The 23,356-nt window shown below is 40.8% G+C and overlaps 2 protein-coding genes across 3 annotated transcripts; both read right to left on the bottom strand.

The window, feature by feature from the left end:
• Positions 1–342: 342 nt before the first annotated feature.
• On the bottom strand, positions 343–16,137 carry keap1b (kelch-like ECH-associated protein 1b). Of its 2 annotated transcripts, none has more exons than XM_078281238.1 (7): positions 16,061–16,137; positions 11,253–12,401; positions 9,888–10,133; positions 7,675–8,351; positions 6,213–6,418; positions 4,345–4,521; positions 343–3,238 (listed from the first exon to the last, which is right to left on the bottom strand). In XM_078281238.1, the coding sequence occupies exons 2-7, from the start codon at positions 11,556–11,558 to the stop codon at positions 2,967–2,969; spliced, it is 1,884 nt and encodes a 627-aa protein (XP_078137364.1). In that variant the 5' UTR covers positions 11,559–12,401; positions 16,061–16,137; the 3' UTR covers positions 343–2,966. The 2 variants fall into 2 exon arrangements, with proteins under 2 accessions (XP_078137364.1, XP_078137356.1); XM_078281230.1 differs by having other exon boundaries at positions 15,984–16,075.
• Positions 16,138–18,118: 1,981 nt separating this feature from the next.
• On the bottom strand, positions 18,119–22,850 carry s1pr5b (sphingosine-1-phosphate receptor 5b). Its single transcript, XM_078281180.1, has 2 exons — positions 22,740–22,850; positions 18,119–21,442 (listed from the first exon to the last, which is right to left on the bottom strand). Exon 2 carries the CDS (start codon positions 21,186–21,188, stop codon positions 19,959–19,961), a length of 1,230 nt encoding a protein of 409 aa, XP_078137306.1. The 5' UTR covers positions 21,189–21,442; positions 22,740–22,850; the 3' UTR covers positions 18,119–19,958.
• Between the last annotated feature and the right edge of the window lie 506 nt (positions 22,851–23,356).

The raw sequence follows: 23,356 nt of genomic DNA, 5'->3' as shown, positions 1-23,356 counted from the left end.
CTTATAACAATGGTGCCATGCACTTGCCAGGTTTAGCAAGGAAATGGGATGTGTTGGCAACAATCCTGGGTGGTCGATTAATGGCACACTTACCACAGATTTAGGCTCACTAAAAGACAATAAAAACTAGAGAAACTTTTGACTATTGACACCTTTGGTGAAACCTAAGTTGGTAACACTAGCTTGCTTATGTATGATGATAATGTAATATAGTGAACAAGTAAAGGATTTGTTTAGTATAAAAGAGCTGTAGTGCCCTCTGGTGGCCACACTTCCGCTTTGAAAACCTGCAGATAGAGGTCTACAAATCAGAACTAACAAATCATTACATGACTGCAGCAGTACAATAAACATATATTTTACTTTACAATTAATTATTGTACAGGGTATTTTTTTTGCTGGAAAAGAAATGTACAAAGCAGACCTTAAATATTCTAATTTCCATTCCAACTACTGATGGACAGAAAAAAAGTCCCTTTTGAAGTGAAGCAATTGTTTTTTTACAAACATCCAAAAATAGCATTAACAGGCATTTCTACTTAGTTACAATGCATGCTAGTTATTGAAAAACACAACACCAGAGTCCAATTCAATACAAAGCTGATGTCAGTTTAGAGGAACAAGAAAACCAAAAGAATCCTAAATAAATAAAAAAGTGAGCTCTGAAATTCTGTACAAGACTTCTTAGAATATCAATGTACAAAACATCACTTAAAAACCTTTGTAGCTTAAATTGCTGTTACAAACACACTTCTTCAAGCAAGTTGTCATTAGCGTACAATATCTGAACACTAATGCACAAACATGGTCACTTCTGTTTCTGAGGTCTGGTGTAAGTGGAAACTCAAAAGTCAACTGTAGGGGTTGGTTCGCAATTGTGTCAGTAATTAGCGTTTTTATAAAAACATACAGTGAGATGCTTGAATCGAAGTTTTTAAAATGCTACAGTATTCTGTTTCCTCTAAACATAGTCAAAACCCATATCTTTTCTCTTGGCACTCCACACACCATTTATACTGGACCAGACTCTCCGACAGCCTTATAAGTAGCAACACTCAATCATTTGCCAATACCTTTCTCGAAAGAAATCACCCTTTTTCTGACCTTCCAGTGGCTATTAGTGAAAGAACACATTTGTTACAATGCAGTTATTACAAGGTCCTGCTTCTTTTGTACCAGCACTTGAATTTGAGACTATGGGCCTCATGCAAGAACCACTCTTATGAACAGATTCGATCTTAAATATACATTACAGTGATTCAAGAGAATTTGTGGAAATTACCAATTTTTAAAAGTATGAACAAAAATCAGGGGTGGTCCAGGCATGTCATATAAGCCATGTACAGATATGCGTGTTACTGAAATAAACAAATATTTTTAATTGGGATTTCACTGACATATTTTGAAATGACAACTTACAATTCACAATACAATTCAGCTGTTGCTCTAAAAACCCTCCAACAGATGCCTCAGGGTCTTTATGCAGGTCACTTTTCAGGGGAACACCCAACAGTGTAACATCACCTTCGGTTTAAAGGAATATATACTCTCATCCATCTCTATGAGTGTCTTGCTCCCCTGACCGCCACTTCTCATTTTAGGCATGACTACTTTGCTTTTGGAGTTTAAATCTATATCAAACTGGGTCCACTAACACAACTAGAGACACTGCTAAATTTGTTATGTGATCGTCTGATTTCCAACATCAGGACATGAAACTCCACAGTGTGAAATTCTTTTTGTTTTTACTCCTGGTGATGATTTTGTGAATGAAACTTGCCCACAAAAAGAGCGGAACAAGTAGCCTCATATAGCAATTTGGGTGCGTTGATTATGCTAGTTATTAACCCTCACAAATGAACAGGAGGTATTCATTCGTCTTTAAGTTTGTGCAGTTAAGAGTTTGCTGAATCTGACTTGGAACACATACAAGATGGTCTCGCGTTGCAGACCTACCTCCACAGCGCTGTGCCAGTGTTTGACTATAGTCTGGCTACACGCTTATCTATTCTGGGATAGGGCGAAAAAAAATGCTGTGGCTTGTTTGTATTTCTTTAAAACAATCACAACCATCCTTGGCGGTGCCAAGCCCCAGATGCAGCGCTTGCAAAATTAATAGCAGAGGGGGAGGGACATCCCAGCAATGTACATCTGTTGAGCCAGACTACGTACAAGCAAAACAAGTACAAAAAGAGAGGTTTAGGATGAGGATACAGCAAATGTTCGTGCATGAGGCCCATTCTCATGTATAAGCTTTATCTTGTGGCTGTCTGGGTTAACTTGACTAATTTCTACACACCACACAGTGACTGTCGGTGCCTTTCCATCAAAGCACCCTTAAGTCAATATACTGATGAGAATAATGCCCACAGGCATTGTAATGGCACTTTGAACTCTACTGCCTATGCTAACAAATGCTACTTTTTTGGGTCTTTTTTTAGTTATATAAATGGGATCATTTGATATTATTTTTAACTTTTGCTTGAAGTGTAAAGAGCCCCTGATGACTCTTTGAGCCAGTAAATGGCCCCTTTTAGTAGGCAGCCCTTTCCTCCCATGGCTCAAACCTGGGAGATGATGGTCTGACTGATAACCAGATCTGAAAACACAGACAGGCGGAACACAATTTACCAAACAACTTAATCAAATTTCAGGTCTAGAAAAGTGGACTGTAGGATCTGGGGTCATACTTGATTTGGATAGTCCAATGCAGATACTCGAATTACTTTTTTGTCACCTTATAGATTACTATCAACACTGCACTTTTAAAATAAAGTGTTACTGATTTAATCAAGTGTGATCTCTAGAACCAGTCAGGCAGCACGTGGTGTTTTAGCTCACCTCTGTCTATAATCAGTTTTGAGGGGCTTTCTTTTGATTTGGGAAGACAGAGTGGAGTTTTGGGGCACTCGTCTGTGTGTGTGTGTGTGTGTGTGTGTGTGTGTGACATGGTCAAGCGATGAGCTTCATGCGCCTTTGCCGAAGGGCCCTCCGTGCCGCTGATTGTGGTAAGAGCTAAAACCAGAGTTGGCGGACTGATAGGCTGAGGCTGGTGAGGCAGCACCGCTCTCACTCTCAGACTTGTGACACTGTGGCAGTTCTTTCTGGCATGGCTCCATGGTAACGGCCACACCCACGCCGCTACGCCCTGACGTCATGTGTGTCACCTCCGACCAGGTGTCCTTCTCAGGGTCATAACACTCCACACTGTCCAGGAAAGTGTTTCCATCGTAACCTCCTGTAATTATAACATCGACATTTTGTCTCATGAAAATATGTCTCATGTTTTGTTCAATGAAAAGAAAACCTTTAACATTATCAGAGTCATGATGGACAGTTTAAAAAAAAAAAAAAAGATCAGAATTAATGCAACAGAACCATAACAACTGTCTATTTTAATTCCACACATTGTTTCTTGTCAAAACCTGGCACCTACATTACCCACAATGCAATTCATCAGAGGTTTAGTTGTGTTATGCTGACTTAGCCTCAACAGAGATGAGGAGCGGGCTACAGAGGTCTCCTTTCCAACTCCACAAACACTGATCTCTCTCTCTGTGTATATGTGTGTGTGTGTGAAGTCAAGCCAGCCAAAATCACCATATGTTCCATTTGAAATGAGTTACTTTTTTGTAAAGTATCTAGCTGCACTGTGGTCTTCCTGTATGTGATTACCTGCCTGGCTTGACACATACACTTGCATCTCACGCAAGACATAGGAGTAAACTATCGCTGCAGTGTGCGGGCCATCGCGGACGCTACGCGCCCGGTATGAACGGACAGATTGGAGAACATGGGCGGCGATTTTTTTTTTGGCTGCGCGACGCTGCTAAACGCGACGCTGCTAAACGCGACGCTGCTAAACGCGACGCTGCTAAACGCGACGCTGCTAAACGCGACGCTTACGCGCCCATTGTGTTTTGGCTGTTAAGCTCCAACCAATGCGGACTCAAGTGACATCACAACATCATCTGCAAAATAGTCTTTTCATTCTTGGCTTTTATTATAGGTTTTCTTGTAGAGTTCAGTGCGAACTGAAAACAACAGACGTGAATAAATCTTGTTTCATGAGCACATCTTTATCTCCACAAAATTAAATTGAAAAACAAAAGGGCTAAGGCTCGAAGGATAAGAATATCCTCATTAATATTAGGAACAGGTGTATGAAGTTAGTTGGACTAACATTTGTTAGTTGGCCACTACCCCAATGGCCAAACCAAATGTGGACTAAAATGATCCATGTGATTTGTGGCCCTGACTGAAAGAGGTCTGACAGAAAAAAGTGTAATTTATACATTATTTTAGTTTGGTGATTTTACTCTCAATAGTTACAATACTACTCACCCAATACATAGATGAGTCCATGTAATGCAGTGACTCCCAGAGCACTGCGTCGGTGCCTCATGGAGGCAGCAAAGGTCCACGTATCAGTTTCCACATCATAGCGCTCCACTGTGTTCAGCTGGTTAGTGCCATCGTAGCCGCCCATCACAAAGATTTGATTCCCCAGTGCGCACACACCTGAATAGGGTCAATGGTTAGTTTATTCAAGTGTTAGATTACTTCATCTAGATATGATGAAACTAGTAAAATGTCCCGCAAGCAAGTTCACTCCTGCACTGCTACAGTACGTTGATGCAGTAGCCACTTACACAGATATGCTGGAGGTGTCCAAACTCACTCTACATAATACTTATACAGAATATTAAATTAACCCGTCTACTGTATCTATGTCTTTGTTACGGCTGCCATTATAAACCAACTCATAATGTAATAGGGCTGAATGATTTTGGAAAATAATCTAATTGCCATTTTTTTCACCAATATTGCGATTGAATATGCAATTATGTTTTTTATTTTTTTCAAAGACAAGCAATAAATCATTGTATAGTATGAACAACACAAGATTAGATAGATTAAACAAACTGTTTCATGGAGGCCAGGCCTGGATGTGATGATGAAATTAGGTGATGCATGAATTACATCTTTTATTTAACTACTTCAATCACAGTAGTATATTGATCACTGACCGCCTGGTGTAAACATTCATATGAAAGTCAGAAACATGTGGATTGCACTTTTTAAACACCGTCTTTGAACTTTACTAGACAGTTAATTAAGTAAAAATATAGTACATATATTATTGATCTCCAGTCAGTAACAAAACAAAAATGCAGAAAATAAAAAAAGGAGAGAAATATCTGCCTGTACCGCTTTGAAAATATTTAGGTAACTCAAAGTTAAATGTAATCACTGTCTGAACATTAATATCTAAATATTAATCATAATTATCTCTTTTCAGTAACAGTGAAACACATCGCAGTGTGCGTGCAGTGAGTATGGCACTACCAGCCATAGTGATCCTGATCACACAGGAAGCAATTTCTCACCATTAGCAACTCCCGCTCCGATGCCAGCTCCGGTCAGTGTACTATATACACTCGCATTAAATCAATCAATCTATCCGGTGCTAAACAGACGCTCTGTGTAGCTGTGAACCCAGGCTTGGTGACCGTACTAAGGGCCATCATGTCTTTGGCGATAAACTGTTACTGCTTGAGTAATTTCCTCGTTCCGTTTTAAAGTACGTTCATATGGAGTTAACGTTACACTTTCAAACATTTTGGTGAGTGATGGCTGTCAGGAGGTATTTTGCTTACTTGACAAACTGGTGTTCGGCATTTAAGCCATGCAACTGTCGTAGATGTCTTTGTGTTGTTTTTTAAAGTGCTGATACAGGTTCGTAGTGTTACCCCGCGAGGTAGCAACATTAGCAAGACAGGTTTTGCACAATACATGAAGCTGCGCATCATCTTCTTTTTTTAAACCAAAATAGTCCCACACAAGTGACATACTGTTCCTATTTGGGACTAAAGTTTCTGTCGAGCCTGAGGCCATTGTACAACAGGTCAAGGTACGGCGTAGCGTTAGCGTGCCAAGTTGATGCTTTCTCTGCGGAGTGCAGACTGCTTTGCTCTCGTGAGTCACGTGACCAAATCGCAGCCTTTGCGATTAGGAAATGGCGTTTTAACATATTGCGATATTATTGCAAATGTGATTAATCGTTCAGCCCTATAATGTAATTAAGAATACATGAAGACTCATTCTTAGCACCCTTGTGTACAAACTACAGATATAGATAGATAATATATCTCTATCTATCTATCAAAATTCTAGAATATATTATTATTAGATGAATATCTCTTCCTTACCAGCTCCGGAGCGCAAAGTGTTCATAGGGGCCATGGTCTTCCACTCGTCCCTCTCAGGGTTGTAGCACTCACAGGAGCTGAGCCGGTTGGCCCCATCAAACCCCCCTACGGCGTAAAGCAGCCGGTTGATGACCGCAACACCCACACCAATACGCCGTGTCAACATGGTGGCTACCAGGTGCCACTGGTCCCTTTCTGGATCATACCTGCAGATCAGGAAAAACACAAATTGATTTGTTTTATTGTTTATTATTCTTTAAGGATTTACTTCCCCATTTGTTCCCCCTCTCCGCCAACTGCCTCTTTTCACCTGCCACTGATGAACTTAACCGAGGGGGTGTAACAGAAGTTCATGCTATCCCCCAGTTTCATCCCTCTCTGTACAGGCACCCAACCAACATCTAGGAGTCACTAGTAGAGCAACAAGTACAAGAGCCCTTGCCTGGCCTCCTAAGTCCAAACACGGCTAATTTGTTTGCTAGGATGTTACTGGGAATTAAACCCAGTGTCTTTGTTACACAGATCCATGTTTAGCATCTGTAGTCTGTGATTCCACTACACTGATAAGTCATATATTTTTTGCAGAGTTGTTACATGTGCATTCAGCCATGTTAGGAATGTTCCTTTTTCACAGTCATTGTGGTTAATAGTTGCCATTTTTGTATTGAGTACATCTTCAACTGTGAATTAAGACGATACATATATCAAATTCACTGGATTAAATCCTAACCTACCCAGGTTACTGATGGCGCCACAGGTTCCTCTCTGGGTTTGAGGCATGCCAACACAGCAGGACAAATACATTCAACACTTGGCGATAGATGAGCAATAAAAAAGGCAGGAGGATGTTTAGCACATCCTCCTGCCTTTTATTGCTTTAACTGTACTGTATGTTGTTGCTGGCTCACTATCCAGACCAACTGTTGAGAATAAGCTGAACAAACAGAATTGCCAGTTGTGAATTATCAACTGTATGAAGGTAGTTAACTCAGTTTTGTTTTGATCATATTTAGTAGGACAAGTAGTGCATATGACAGCTAAAGAGTTGGAACACACGCTGTGGGTGAGAAACTTTGCTATTCTGTTTATAGCCATGACATAATTTACGGTTAAGTTTTATAACACAAAAATGTTGTTTAAAGCTTCCTCGTTGAAGCTTTGTGTGAACTAAAAATATATATAACAGGAAGTGGAACAAAACATATTAAGTTCCAGGACGTTACCTGATTCTTGCTCTTGGGCACTTATTGTCTAAATACAGTTAACAAACCAGAACATATGCCTGTATTATACGGCAGGAGTTACATATATTTTATTATTATCATCAGCAATAAATCAGGCTGTGGCTACACTGATGATATGTGTTAGCAGAATAAATTCCGCATGGGCTTTGGTCTCTTCAGGGAATTGTTGAAGATAATAAAAAATATATAATATCATTAAAAAGCTCCATTCATCTTACCTTTCAACACTATTGTGATGAATGCACCCATGTGATCCACCAACTGCATATATCATGCCATCGATAACACCAACTCCGATTCGGTTCCTGGGAACGCTCATCGGTGCACACGGCAGCCAGCAGTTGTTCATAGGATTGTAGCAGTCCAATGCATTCGAGTCCATGTTGCCATCAGGCGCGTTGTTTCTTCCACCAACAGCGTAGAAAAGCCCACTGATCACACAGGCTGCTAGACCACTGCGTGGTACCTGCAGGTCAGCCAGCCTCAGCCAGGCTCCTGTACAGGGATTATACGCCTCCAGGTAGCTGAGAGACTGACGGAAATAACCCCCTGCTGTGTAGATGAGCTGCGGCACCTTGGGTGTTCGGCAAGAAATGACTTTGGTGGGTTTATGGAGGGTGAGGTCCTGGAAGATCTGGGCCAGGTAGTCTTTACACTGGGGGTCCCAGTCCAGAGACTGGAGCTGGGCCTGCAGGAAGTTGGGGGTGAGGGAGTGGCAGCGGACAGCCTGGAGTAACGCCTGGACGTACGGTCGCCGGTTCTCCCGGTCGTAGCGCACCCAGGCCACACATGCCTGGAAGACTTCGGACTCACAGCGCACATTGAGCTCATCGCGGCTGATGAGAGTGACCAGCTGGCAGTGGGACAAGTTGAAGAACTCCTCTTGGGTTGCCACCTAGGGACAGGAGTAGGGATGCCAACTTTTAATAACTTTTTATAAGACAAGGAGCTCCGATCAATTAAATATAGAGAAATAATCCAAATAAATGTATACTCAAGTGTCTACGGTCTATGAGCTCTCTATTTTAGCTACAGAGTGAGGCATCTCACTTCTGTTCCATCTTTGTTGGGAGTCGCACATGCACAGTACTTAGGGAAGACCTGCTAGCCGTAGTCAGAAGCAAAGTCACGGAAGTAAAGGCTGGACTACAATAGAGCTGTTTGGAGCAGTTTGTGAACAGTGTTTTCTGTTGGAGATGGTAAGTCCCTTTGGGACATCTCCCAAAGTGAGGTAAAAGGTTTACCATCTTGTAAACCTTTTACATGCACAAAAAAAAATATATAACACAACAAAGGAAAGGGAAAAAAGCCAAAAAGCATAATATGAGCACTTTAAAATATTTTAATGAATTAGGTCTCTACTAATTACTACTGTGTAGCAAAGTGGCATGTAATTAATGAAAAAATTATGTATTACTTTTACTAGGTATAATTCTGTGACATTGATTTATAATCACCATTTAACACATTATCTACTGTTTCCGGGCATTTGCTGGAAGTTAAAGGAACTAGAGCGGTCAAAGGTTATATGATATATTGACAGGCAACCAAATGACACGCTCCATGTTATTGATTCAAATTACAGATTTTTCTGTTTTGGGATAATGTAAATTATATATATATATATATATATATATATATATATATATATATATATATATATATATATATATATATATATATATATATATATATATATATATATATATAATGTGCAAAATGCCACCGTTTCCCTAAGCCCAAGGTGACATCTTCAGCTTGTTTGGCAGAACGACACTCCAAAACCCAAAGATATTCAGTTTACTGTCACATGAGACCAAGAAAAGCAGAAAAACCCTCATTAGTGAGAAGCCAGAACCAACATATTTTGGACATTTTTGCTTAAAATAGTTGCAGTAGTTCAATCAAATAAAACTTGTGAAAGACTTATATTAACGGACACATCTGTGAGTCAGTGAACAGCCTAACCTGCCTCTCTATTGAGTGTCTTCATTTCTTTTGCGCTGCACAGGTAAACCCACATACTACTCATCATGAATCATAGCTTGCATTCTTGACATTCATTGCACAAAGGCACGAGCAAGTGGTTTGAAGCAGAAAAGTCAACCAGCGGAAACCCCAATGGAACAAGTGAAACAGAATTTACTCACACCACAACTAGACCCTTTTTAACACAAACCCTGCTGATGCAATTATGACATGTCCCTGTTTTAGTAGTATAAAAATAGGATTAATTATTCTACATCATACTAACGGCAATTTCCCCCAGCTGGGGTTTCTTTGTTGCCTGTCATACCCCCGCTCTCTTCCCGCATTTCCTTTCTGTAGCTACACTGTCAACTATCAAATGAAACCAAAAACAAAACCAAAAGATAATCTGATAACAGACAAAACAAAGGTGGTTTAATCAGAAGCTCCGCTGAAGCTTTACCTGGCTGAAGTTCATGTAGATATATTCACGGGCCTTCTGGTGGAGCTCCGTGCAACCGATCTGCTCGGCAAAATTGGCGATGCCGATGGCGTTGCTGGGGTCGAGCTGCTGGACGAGGAAATCACAGCAGGCCTTGACAACACTGTCTATCTGGTACATGACAGCACCGTTCATCACATGAATCACACACTTCTCCCCCACAGAGATGCTGGCTGTGTAGGCAAACTCTATCAGTCGGTCCATAACCTGAAGGAGAAAGAAAGAAAGGTTGTGGTAGAAAAGGGGGAAAGAAAAGGGATAGGGTTGGGAGAGAGGGATGGAATAAGGCAGAAAAGAAAGTCAATAGAAAATAAAAAAGGAGGAAAAATAAGGCTCTGATGCAATTTATATCTGTGTCTATTCATTTTTCCAGACCGATTGGCATCTCATAAGCAAACAAGAGTTAGATACTCTGTCCATGTGTGTATCTACATGAGCTTTGTAAACAACCAGAGTACGTAAAAGAGGTCAAACTAAGTGTACTCAAGTTTTACAGTACGTTTTTACTGTGTATACATAAGGTCCACTTTGAAAAAAGGTGTTCATGTAGACTTGATTTTTTAAAAACTGTTTTCCATTTCTCAAATATCAAACATTCTGTCTATGTACAGTACATTACTGCATATTACTGTTAATTTATTTGGATAATTATACTGAGGTTTAATTGTTTGCCATGGCAAATCTATAACTTAAACACTGATTAATGCTAGAATATTGGTTTTATTCCTGGGTACCGAATTCAATACTTTTTACTAAATTGCCTCTATAGTGTTAAGTTTCGAGTCATTCAATACCTAAGGCCTAAATCTCATCCGCGTCAGTGAGCCAATAAGCATGCAGCATGCTTCTACCAAAATCTGATCATCTGGTGATTGGCAGTCTAATGTTATATGTCGTAGAGGCAGGTAGGAAAAACTCCACGTTAACGCACAGAGACAGGGCTCACGTAGCAGGAGCTGAAAATTAAATAAAAAGATTTGTGCCGAAATGTGTACTGTTGCAATTTCTTTTTGTTTCATAAAATTGGTATTGTTTAGGAACTGGTACTGAAGTCACGGTATCAAACTTTTTTGAACGATACCCAGCCCTACTGATTAGTACTGTAAAAACATTGTTTTGTGCTTGAAAGCAATATAGTAGATATTGTGTCATTACTGTCAAACAAATAAAAATGCAATTATCTGATCTTTTTATCGGTTTGTGATGTCTCAAAATGTGGGACTCCTCGCACAACCTAAAATCATGTTTAATGATCTGTGAGTGGGATGGTGTGTCAAATCAAATACAGCAAAGATTTCCGTCGAGAAAAGATGACATCTGACTCACCCTGGGATGGATCCCCTCGATTGGCACCGACTCCATACCGCACTCCTTCAGGCCGTTGGTGAACATGGCCCTGAAGACCGGGGACGAGGAGGCCAACACCACCTTGTGAGCCACAAAGTCCACCGCCTCCAGGTCTTTGTAGCGCACACGCAGCGTGACGTCGCACAGCTGACGCTCCAGGCGCAGCTCGTTCATGATGGCGAAGGCGGCCGCCGTGTGGCTCTCGAGCGTGTAGCTGAAGACACGGTGGCCGTTGCGCGTGGATGGAGTCACCAGCGCTTTGCATTCTGTCATGCATTCGGTCATTTCCTCCCCTGTCTCCTCCTTCCTGGTCTCTTTCTCAAGAAAAGCAGGCGGTGTTATGGGGCATCCTTACACCATGCGCAGGCGTGGGTGAAATAAAACATGAAGTTTGAACTGACACTTGGCAGACGGCTTAACAGAAAGCTCCGGGCTCTCCTGGGTACGCCTAATTTTTGTTTGTGTGGAAGAGTTCACGTTTAAGTCGGATTTATGTGGAAATGCGGATTTCCTTGCTCTGTTCAGTACTTGAGTCCAGACATACTGCTCATTATGGCATTACCAGAGACTTCTACGTGAGCTGCCAGTCATAGCTGGTTGTACTCTTACATGTTGCAGTTCCAACATAATCAAAATGTTTTGAGTTCAGGATTCTTCTAGCTTTGGCGGAGGGGTTAATAATAAACAGAATAACAGGTACAGAATGTTTTTATGACAGTACAAACTGAACAAGTGCAAGAGTCAAAGGAATTGAACATTAATCTAAATGCTTGCCAGATTCACCACAGGTGCTGGTCAGTCTTGCATATTGAGTACTCTAGAGAGGGAAAATAAGAGTCAGATTTACTGCTTCATTTTAAAAGAGGTAATAATTAAAGCTCCCTTCAGAGTGCTACACCACAGATTCAGATACTCTAGATGAGGCAGGAGAAGGCTTGTCAACTCTGAAAAGGACAAAAAAACAAAAACAGGACAGAGTGCCAAAAGTGTCGTAAGCGTAACTTGGAGCCCTTAGGAATTGGGGAGGTGTTCGGTGGCTTTCTCCGGAGACGCCTTCCTCGAGGTTGTCCAGCTATGGAATTTGTTTGCACCGCTGTGTTTACCAGGAAGCTTTGGCTCAACGGACAACTGAAAGGGTATGAGGGAGAGAGAGACAGTAAGCGTGTATGTATATACTGTACAGTGTCACAGTCACATACTTTGAAACAATTTATAAAAACGCAGTCAATTCATCCTGCCACTGTTAAAATCTGTGTACACATCGATGCACTCATCGGCTAAATGCTGACAAATACATTGTTTTAAGTGACAAGTGGCACCAGTCGGTCTCTACCAACTTACACAGCAGTAAGTTTATGTACGCAAAAAGATCATCACGCATTTCACACGCATGGCGTTTTCTTCCTGGAGCAGTTCAGTGGGGTCAAGGCTTCTCCCTTATTACGATGAGTGCCCTTCTTTTATTCATCATAGCTCATTTTCAGTTAACAGTTCCTTTCATCTTTGGTTAGAGGTGTCTGTGATGAGAAGATTTAATCGCAATTTGTTACTTACACATCTTAACCTAAGTGCTGCACTACTAAAGAGTCTTCCAATTTTAGCAAACAAACATGTAAATGAAAGCGAGCATGTAAGGAATAGCGAGGCAGTAATGTCTGTTTTGAAGGACGATGGAGTGACTTAAATTAGGCTTGAATTTAGCTGGCCAAGCTTGATGGAGTGTTTTCCCTCTGTCCTGTGACCAGTCCAGCTGGAGGATGAAACAGAGGGAACGGTTTGTTCACCAGCTAACAAAGCAAAGTACACCCTTACTGATTCTTACTCACAACAGGCACATGCAAACATTTTGAAAACACAAACATATGACAATTTAAACAGCTTTTAGCCAAAAGAAAACAAAAAACATCTTTCAATCAGAATCAAGAGCTTTACTTCAAGAAATCTCAAACAATCTACTGCAGCGGATGAGAAAACAGGAGATAGCTTTGCATTCAGACCTGTTTGGAAATGAATACTTCTTTTAGGAATATGCGGGCTTAGGTTCATGGAGAGGAACACTTGCTCTCACACCATAAATGACCTAGAGGGATGCTGCCAAAAATAAATGCCTTTTTCTGTCAATCTAACTTCTTCTTTCCAGAATAACTGCACTGCCTGACAGTGACATACAGTACAAAGAGCAGCCGACAGTCGCTAATTGTCTGTCCGGTGTTACTCAGCAAAAATGCTGCCGTGAGTGTTTAGAGTTATATAACAAAGTACCCATTAAGTTGTGCACACACAGCAATCATTACCTGAAGTTGTGATAAGCTGACGCAGTGTGCAGGCCACGCCAATGCTCTTTAATATCTTAAGAATAAGCAAACAAAATCTTTTCATATTATCCACATACTGTACAGTGACACGTCAGGACATGTGGTCCAACACACTGCGATTCTGACTTACTGTTGTAATGTTTTTCTCCCTCTATGTTTCTGGGTGAAATAGTTTCACAGGAGAACATGTTGATAAACTGGCAGACCGAAACTACTGACAAACAGGCTACCTGAGTCTACGTTAGAACCTGCTGCATATCTCTAATAATTCATGCAATTAATATACTGTATACAGTAGCATTCTCAGGTATGACATTAAAGGCTGATTCTCTTTCGAAACAAGAGCAGATGTTCCCTCTATTAATGCTAAGTTGAACAAACAAGCAGTGCCGCACAGGCTAGTTTGGTTTAAACTGCCCAAAGTAGAAGAGATTTGTTGTTGAATACAACTCCATTAACGCTGAAACAAGTCGATGTATCGCTTGTATTTGTATTGCGATGTATTTGTTTTGATAAATCATTCATTGTTTAAATCATATTCCAAGGAAAATCTTTCGAAATTAGCTAGTTTCATTTTCTCAAATGTGAAGATTAGCTGCTTTTTTGTTTTATAGGATGTAAAGTAGGACTGGGCGATAAGGCCAAAATCTTCTATCACGATATAGGTCATTTTATATCTCGATATTGATATAGCAGTTTCTTCTCTAATTGTACAGAAAGCCCAGTCAAAAATAATGCCAAATATTGATTGTATTTCCCCTATATTCTTTCTGGAGTGGCACACCGCCATAAACTGCAGCAAAGCACTGGCCGGAGTCCATTAACGAGGCAACTGTCTGTGGTTAGTTCAAGTCAGGAACAGCAGGACAGTTGAGTGTCTTTCAAACTGTCAGGTACAGAGAATATTCGGTTTATACAAATCGATGATGCCGTTTTGCCCTCATTGATCTCCAAAACGTTTACTGGATGTAATGTAGCATTTTATGTGGAGTGAGCACTGCGTGGACTGTTTAAAAAAATAACCTTTTAAAATGTTAAATCGCTTGTAATGAAATAACGCTAGTAACAGTCATACCAGCTTTTAAAGTGACATTTTCTTTTATAATAAGTGCTGTGTGGTGGATCCATATCATGCCGATGCGAAGAGTGGTTCATGTGGATTTTGAAAAACTGATAAATATTAGACATTTTAAAGGCTTAAATGTAAATTCTGACATTTCATAAGCCAACCACTAATGGTAATTTTTGGTATCGATTTATCTACAGGTTATTTTCTCTATCAAATCGAAAAATGTCCACAACAGTGTACTATTTTATTCAGTTTACAATGATATATGGACTCTAATGATATAAAACTGAGAAAACAGCATATCATCACAATTGAGAAGAATGTGATATATTTTCCAGGTATTACTTTTGTCAATCAACTAATCGATTAATTGACTAATGTTTCAGCTCGGCTAATCGAGTTACAGCTCTAAACTTGATACACATTTAGAGGGAACATCAGCGTGTACGGTGAAACCTATGATACAAACATACAAGCTCATTCTCTCGCTCTCACACAGTGTTGAGCGATGATAGATAATAGTAATATGTAAATATATTACTGAACAATTTCTCAGTCCTTGGCGACTCTCTGTAACACCTTCAAGAACCCCTGGTAGACCCTGCTGCACCCTAGTTCGGGAACCACAGTTCAGGCCTGCAATTTTTGGATGCCATTCAGCAGGGATTGCGCAATAACTGGAGTGATTCAAACTTTGAAGTTACACGTAAAGTAAAAGTTGCACACAATCGCGGATGTTTAACTTGTTTCATTATGGGCATTTCGGCAAAGAGCTTTCCTCGGTGACTCATCCTGAACTCTTCACCGAGCAAACAGTGGAACTGGTTGTACCAAAATATGACCCAGAAGAGCAGTGAGTCCTTACATAAACCCAGATGGAATTAGATTTCCGCGCCATCCCTCTAACATTAAGAGCATTCACACAAAGCACCGTTTCCCCTTTGGTCCAACGGTGATCATTTCTGCGCTTGTTTTGATCAAAAATAATCCAGAGCGCTGGCATGAACCGAAAATAAGGGTAACACAGGTGAAGAACAGCCGCTTAAATTCTCAGTTTGGTTTATGACGAAAAGTGAAACCAATGCATTCATGACAAACAGCCGGAGACACCACAAATGACAAGTTAAACGTTTCGGAAATAGAGCTGACAGCAAAATAGGCTCCTAATAATAGACAGCAGCATAACGGCGGCTGTGAGCCGTAGGCACAAGAATGCTAACAAAGCGCTATCGAAATATATTGCTACAGCTAGCTTTCAAATGTGCCATCATTACACTTTGTATTAATCAATACTGATAGCTTAAATCTGTAATAAAATAAACTCACGTTGTCTAGTTCAATTCCTCCATCGCGGTCTGCCGAGCTGTGCGCCACATAGGAAGGTGGGGGAAAGCTGTACTCACCGTGACTAAGCATTGTACCGGCCTCCTCTCTCGCTTTCACAATAAGAGCCCGCCTCCAAATCGCTGAACCAGCCTCCGTTGACGAGTAATAGAAGTGATATCCGTCCCAAAGAATGGGGGGCTTTTATTGAGAAGGACTTCTCCGAGTGAAGGAAAAGCGAGGCCAATTATTGGCTTATTGCCAAAAACTGTAGCTTCGACGTCAATCAAGTCTGTTACAAATAATACACTCGTCACATGTGTCCACTGTAGCCTACTTTGTGACAAGTTGGAAACGATATTGCGTAATGGAGAGTAAGAGTAGCCTAAATCTTAGTACAAGTAAGCTAAAAGAAAGGTACGTAAATCAAATTCAGTATTAGGCAGCGTGAATACAATTTTAAAATTCAAACAGGAAATTATTAAAATGCTATTGTATAATAGCGTTAAATAAAAACATAATGGTTATCAAGAGGCATGGCTATACGATCCTTAATTACCTCAACCCAAATTGCTCCCTCTTTGTATGTGTAGCTCACCTTGCTTTGCTTGTCAAGTCCCAAACCCCAGGTTCAGGTCAATACAGTAGTAGACTTAACAGCATAAGCCTACTCTATTCTGGCAAACAGCCACAAGGTGGCACCAAAAGCCAACTGTGTCATTGCAGGACGCATTTCAAGTGACTGGCCCAAAAAGATCACAAAACAGTTTTAATCATGCGGAAGTGAGCTGCCAGTTATTATATGGTACACTAATATAAAGCTTTGTTGAGTCCCATAGCCATAATTCACAGCTGATTATCTGTCATGCTTAGATCATATCTCTGCTCCCTCTGGGTCAGAAATTAAAGATGAAGCATCAACACTAATGAAACATCGTTAATATGATAGGTCAAGCTTTGAATCAGCCTTCACCAACAATTCCCCAGCTGTGCGATGACTCTGCCCTGTGTGTGTAGTCCCAGTCAGGGGAATCAGGTGAGGTTAGCCTTGGGGCACCAAATGGACATGCATCAAGCTGCCTGTCTGTTCATCATGCATAGGCTGTTTAAGCTGCAGGATCTGTTTTATGATTTACTTTCATCTATGTGTTTTCCATTTATCAAGTTGACTACACATGTTACTACTCTGATTTTTCCCAAATCTCTGCTGGAGCAGGGAGCAGTACAGCATGTATCTGCACATCTGTAATACAAGTCTGTGATTGGGACTGTCCTTGGCGATCACAACAGATGACTTATGACCTCTACCTGTCCAGCTTGTTGTATGATTTCAGCAGCCGGGAGGAAGCTGGGGGCCAGGACAGATTCCCTGACATGTTGACCTCTGTCAGCAGGCACAGTGCTGGTGGATACAGCAAACATCTGGAGGAACACCAGGACCCAAACAAATCATTTCAAAGGTATCCCAGTGCCATGTGGTACCTTTTATTGTAGATAACTATGTCTTTGGGTCACTGGGGGTTAAATAAAACATGAAACAACTATATAAGTTGTCAGGATACCTGTTTGGTACCACTAGACGTTGCTAAGCATTATGCAAACAAATGTCTTTGAGTTGCTTTTCGCATAATCATTTTCCTGTGAGAGGTGTGAAAAGTTAGCATATGTCCACAAATAGATTACTGCACATACACTGTTAGCACATGCTCAACATCATTGCCACTTTTTCAGCCATCAGTAGGGAAATAGAAGTTGAATTAACCACCTGTTGAGTTGTTTCTGTCTACAGTTGGTGCAGCTTGCAAGGAGCAAAAGCCAGCTGCATGTTATCTATCTCTGTTTTAGCCAGGATAAGCGTGAACAGCAGGAGTGAGTGAGGTTGTGGCCAATCTCACCCACAGGTTGACAGAATTAAAAAAAAGTATTTAAAATAAAAGGCACATTGTGTGGTGCTTGAGCTGTCCTGAGACATGCAGAGCTTGGAGAAGAAGGCTGTATCTAGGCCAATGCCATTACCAGATGTGAGACAAGGGGGCTGACTTCCTGTGGTGCTTCTTCAAGAACAGTTCTTCCATTCACACAACCTCAGAAATATACACAGATACGCACAGTGAAAACAAACCAAAAACTCTTCTGAATACTTTAAGAAAACATTTTATTTCTTTTATGAAAAGAAAGGTAAAGTTGCCTTTTCTTATAACAAAATAGAAAAAATTTACAATACAGATGATATGAAAAGTCTTCAGAAATACAAAAAGTTCACTACATGAGTTACAGTATAAAAAAAGCACACTTCCTCATTCATGAATTAAGGTGTGGAAAGACTGCACTAAAAATCATCTTTATAAAAAGATGGAAGTCATTTCCTAATAAGAAAAATGCAATACCTTAAACCAGAGATCTTTAACAGGGGGTCCGGGGCACCTAGGGGGTCCTCAGAGTGACTGCAGGGGGGCCACCAAATTATTGTTAATTTTTTGAAAGTTTTTCATTACAGAAACATACTTTGCACATCTATAATGTGAGACAGGTGCGTCGGAGGGGGATAAGTAAGTCAAAAGTTGCAACGAAACTCCCGCACACTGTCTAACTCATTTCTTTGCAACTTTTGAAAGTTTTTTTCAAAACCAACAATTATTGTAATAGCTTAGTATTCTATGCACTAAAAAGGTATGTATAAAGGCTTAAGGCTGCCCCAACGTTATTGTAGGCCCAGTTTAATATGATGATCCTTCTCTCTTTCAGTTAAGAGGTTCTTGGCTTAAAAAATGTTGAAGATCAATGCCTTAAACTATAACCGGAAATATTCTGTTAACAAGATGGCTAGCGAAGGTATTGGATATTGGATTAATTGCACTGATTCCGCATGATTTAGCTTACAAGTGCAGGCACGTTCTTGTCCTCAAACGTCCTGCAGCTTGATGATGATGATTAATTACATCTATAACTTTATTTGCAAGTTGAAATAATAATCATTTATTTGGCTTATAATTACAAGTGATGCAATTGCAGCTGATTTGGTTTCAGTTAAACTATCAGCATGTCATGGTGGAAAGAAAGACTTTTTTTTGTTACATCTGTCAGTTAATCACATTATATGATGACATTTTGTTGTTTATGTTGCTGTTGCAGTTTTCATGCAGATGCCAGACTGACATTTAAAAAAATCGGGCACCAAACCAACAACAACTTCAAAGTATCAGATAGGTTAACCATCTGTCATTTCAAAACAGTGGGGTGATTTTAATGCTGCGCCTACCTCCCACAACTATGACACAGAATTCTTCACTTTTTCTTTCATGTTTTCCTTCAGTTTCCACCAAACTCTCCCTGCATGTGTAGGGGTGCTCCGCATGATTTTATCTTAACAAATCTAGCACAACTTGGGCCTTCGAACCAGCGAAACCCAGGTGTCTGCAGATGTACAGATTACTCTCCGCATATATTAGACCTGCTAGTGCTGTATTCAAGGCCCTTCAAAAAGAAACTGCAAAAAAGGTAAAGCCAACCACACCATTAACCCAGAAAATGTAACATTTACATTTCTTCAATCATGAGTTTTGGGGTTTTCAGAAGTCTCCTTCCAAGCTTAGACACAAACTACAGAACCACAGGAACATTTAATCTGAGACTGTTTTTCCATTCATTGTGATATTTCAGTGCAAATTAGTTAAGGAGACTCATGTCTTGCATCTACTCATAAAAAGTACTGTATGTTTGCTTGTTCACATTTGAGTGGCATCCTTATAGCATTTTGTTTTTTTCATCCCACAATGAAGTTCAGCACTACTTCTAAATTGTCATGGTAATTTGTCTAAACGTGATTCTGTTGTGCCTTAAATATTTCATACGCCCTTTGTTCCTGGCTACACTCCAAATTGGAGAAAACCAGAACCTTTTCCTCTCTGGAGAAGATGTCCTCTGTTTAATGGGAAGCCCATTCACACACTTAAGGACTCAATTAGTCAGTCTAAGTCCTTATGACTTGAAGAGTTTGGGGTAAAGAGCCTTAATAGGCGATGGGGTAGTGATAATGTTCCCAGAGGAAATGGTCGTCTCCGGTCCCCCCTCTAACTTCTGGGATGCCACCTCAGTTTTACTGAAACTGCACTCCAGGAATGGCATCCCAATCTTCTTCACCTGGCCATCTCTGGTAATCAGACACGGCCGACAGAGCAGCCTCAGAATAGCTCTCCTCATGTCCTTACTGGTCAGAGTATAGATGATGGGATTGAGGAGCGAGTTGACCATAGCTACTCCCAGGAAGTAATCAGCCTTGTAGAGCAGGCGACAACTACGGGTGGGGCAGAAAAAATCCAGGAGGAGGAGGACAAAGAGGGGCAGCCAACAGACGATGAAGACGCCTAGCACAATGGTGACTGTCTTGAGGAGGGCAATGTACTTCTGCGACTTCCTCGCTAAGCCCTTCCTCATGCTACCTGACAGGCCCAGCCGTTGTCGCTGCGTGTTAGTGCGGACAATGCGAAAAACTCTGGCGTAAAGGACCACAATGGCCAGGAGCACAGCACTGAACACAGACACGCAGCAGAGGATGTAGCTCTTGGCATAAAGCGGGAGAACTATTGAGCACTGGTCCAGTCTGTGGATGCAATTCCACCCCAAAATTGGGAGGACCCCCAAAAATCCTGCCAGGGCCCAACTTGCACCAATCAATGCCAACATCCGTCCCCGCTTTGCCCCATGGTATGGCCTCATAGTCACCATAGTAACATGGCGTTCAATTGCAATGGCAAGCAGACTAATAATAGAGGCAGCCAGAGTGATGAAGACCCCTCCCTCCCTGAGGAACCATAGTAACGGCGTCAGTTTTAAAGTATTAGCTCCAGACATGATGATGTTGGCCATATATGTAATCCCAGCCAGAAGATCAGATAGGGTCAGGTTTCCCAGCAGGTAATACATGGGCAGGTGGAACTTCTTGTTCCTCCAAATGGCGATAAGAACCACAGCGTTCTCCAGGACAATGAGGAGACACACCACCAGGAACGCAATGCCCTCAGGTTTGAGTCCTTCACGGTAGCGGTCTTTCTGCAGCTTGTCGGTGTAGTTGTAATGCTCCACAAGGACAGAATTGTCCTGGTACTCCCAGAAGAACTGCAAGTAGCCTGGAGAGGAGGGAGTAGGGGAGGTGGGGAATATGGGTGTAGCGGGGGGTGTCCCTGCATGAGCAGATCTTGAAGCCTCCATGCTTTGTTGCTTTTCTTCTATTCTGCATGCAGTCAGTGGCTATAAAGTCATTTTTGTTGACATGCTTTTCGCAGTTGGAGCTGTGAAGAATTTGCCCAAGTACAAAAAAGATACACAAAAAATGTCTGAGATCCTTAAATAAAGGGAGGGATTACATGAACTTGATACAGTGTAATCCACCAGAATCCCTAGATGTTTTCTGCCAGGAGACGGTGCTCTTGAGCTCTGTTTGTCCTGGTTAGAGGGTCCAGACGCTGTAGAAAGACATGATAAAAACATGAAAACATTTGGAAAGAAAAGATGCAGACCCACTGATATCTGAAACCATAATCCTTAAAGATTAACTTGAAAACATCATACTTTCAATTCAATTAAAGGAAGTGAGTGAACATGTATACATTTTAAAAGGAGGAAGTTATGTTACACTGACATTAAAGACATTTAGCCACATAAAATGCAATCGCAGGCCGGTGATGTGAATACTGAAGCAGTCTACAGTATGTCTCACATTTCTACTTTTCTGTGACATTTGAGTAAAAATACTGATGATATGAAACTGTTATGACCTCATGAATGTGATACTATCGTCCAAAAGGACAGAGGGATAATTTGAATGTCAAACAAACATTTAGTCTTTCCGATTGTGTTTAAAGTGTACATGAATCACTGTAAGGTTGTTAGACAAGAACCATCACAACAAATGCACTTAATTTGGCACACATGCAGCAGCTTTCCCCCCCAGCATCACCATTTCACTTTCACAGCATAAATGAAGTGTGTTGGAAGTCTCCCACACATGCAAATACACTTAAACAGCATGCCCAAAGTTTATGACATTTGGGAAACTGTAATCATGACTACACTGAAGGTTGTGGTTGAATTATTTTAGCTTACATTGTTATTGCTGCGAACAATCAGGGGTGATTAGGGTTGCATTCCTGAGTCTCTGTCGTGTGAGGGAATGTTTTTCTCGCTTCTATAGTCATATGTTAACATTTAACAAACGGTCTGGAGGCTTTAACTCATTCAATCTGTTGCCAAGAATTTAGGAAATTAATATAACTTGTTCATGTTGGTGCAAACAGCTGAGCATAGAATGGATTGAAACTATGCCATGAATAAAGATATGAATGAGATCATGAATGAATACCTGTATCTCAATGTCAATTATCCATCATGCGAGAATATGTATGTTATAATCACAAGAATCAGCATTTGTGTTTAGAATAATGACGAGATTTTTCTTTAAAAAAATACTGACTTATTTAAACAATTTAAAACAAACAAGTTTCTTTTTTGTGACTTTTGCACCATATACTGCTTATAGTACAATTCTGCAGCCTTTCTTTTCCTCAGGTGTAAATAGTGTCATAAAGCAATAGATTAATTTGAACATTACGGTAAACCAATCACAAAAAATCCTCTAAAGTAAAAAATAAAATATTAGTTTATCCTAACATTCTGTTCTGTATAAACATGACACAATGCAGTCATATCTATTGCATCTATCCCATATTGCATCACAATAAAAAATAATCGCAAATAAATTACCTTGGAATTGATGTAATGTTGCCCTTATCCTGCACTTCATCTGCTTTTCAGTGAGGAGAATCCAAACACGAGCACCAAGTGATTCACAGTCAAACTGACAAGGCAGAGGGAGTGAAGTAAGACCAGTTGAAACATGCTAAAGGGGGTTGGTCTTAACCCAAACTCTCTCTCCCCCTCAAATTCTCTCTCTCTCCCACTCAAATTCTCTCTCTCTCCCACTCAAATTCTCTCTCTCTCTCTCTCTCTCTCTCTCTCTCTCTCTCTCTCTCTCTCTCTCTTGCATACATTAACACGCATATATAGCAAAGAAAAGTCTCCTGGCTGCACACTTTAAGATCTTTTCATAGTGATTGACAAATGAGCTGCTGCGAGCACTACATTATCTCATTGATGCCCGTCAGTGTAATCAGTGGCTCAACAGTTGCAGCCGTGACACTTCTTCACATTTCAAAGTTCACATAATGTCATTGGTGTGCAGGCTAACACAGCTGTGGCTCAGGTGGTCGTCCACCAATCGGAATGTCTGTGGTTCGATCCCTGGCCCAGTCCCATGCCCCCAAACTCCCTGAGCCAACTGAAATACACACTAAGCTTTTGTTTTTCTCGAGTTTGGATTT

This window comes from Sander vitreus, chromosome 2, assembly GCF_031162955.1.
Source record: "Sander vitreus isolate 19-12246 chromosome 2, sanVit1, whole genome shotgun sequence".
In the NCBI taxonomy this organism is placed as follows: Eukaryota; Metazoa; Chordata; class Actinopteri; order Perciformes; family Percidae; genus Sander; species Sander vitreus.
The sequence above is the reverse complement of the archived record's forward strand: the minus strand, read 5'-3'. Positions and strand labels throughout refer to the sequence as shown.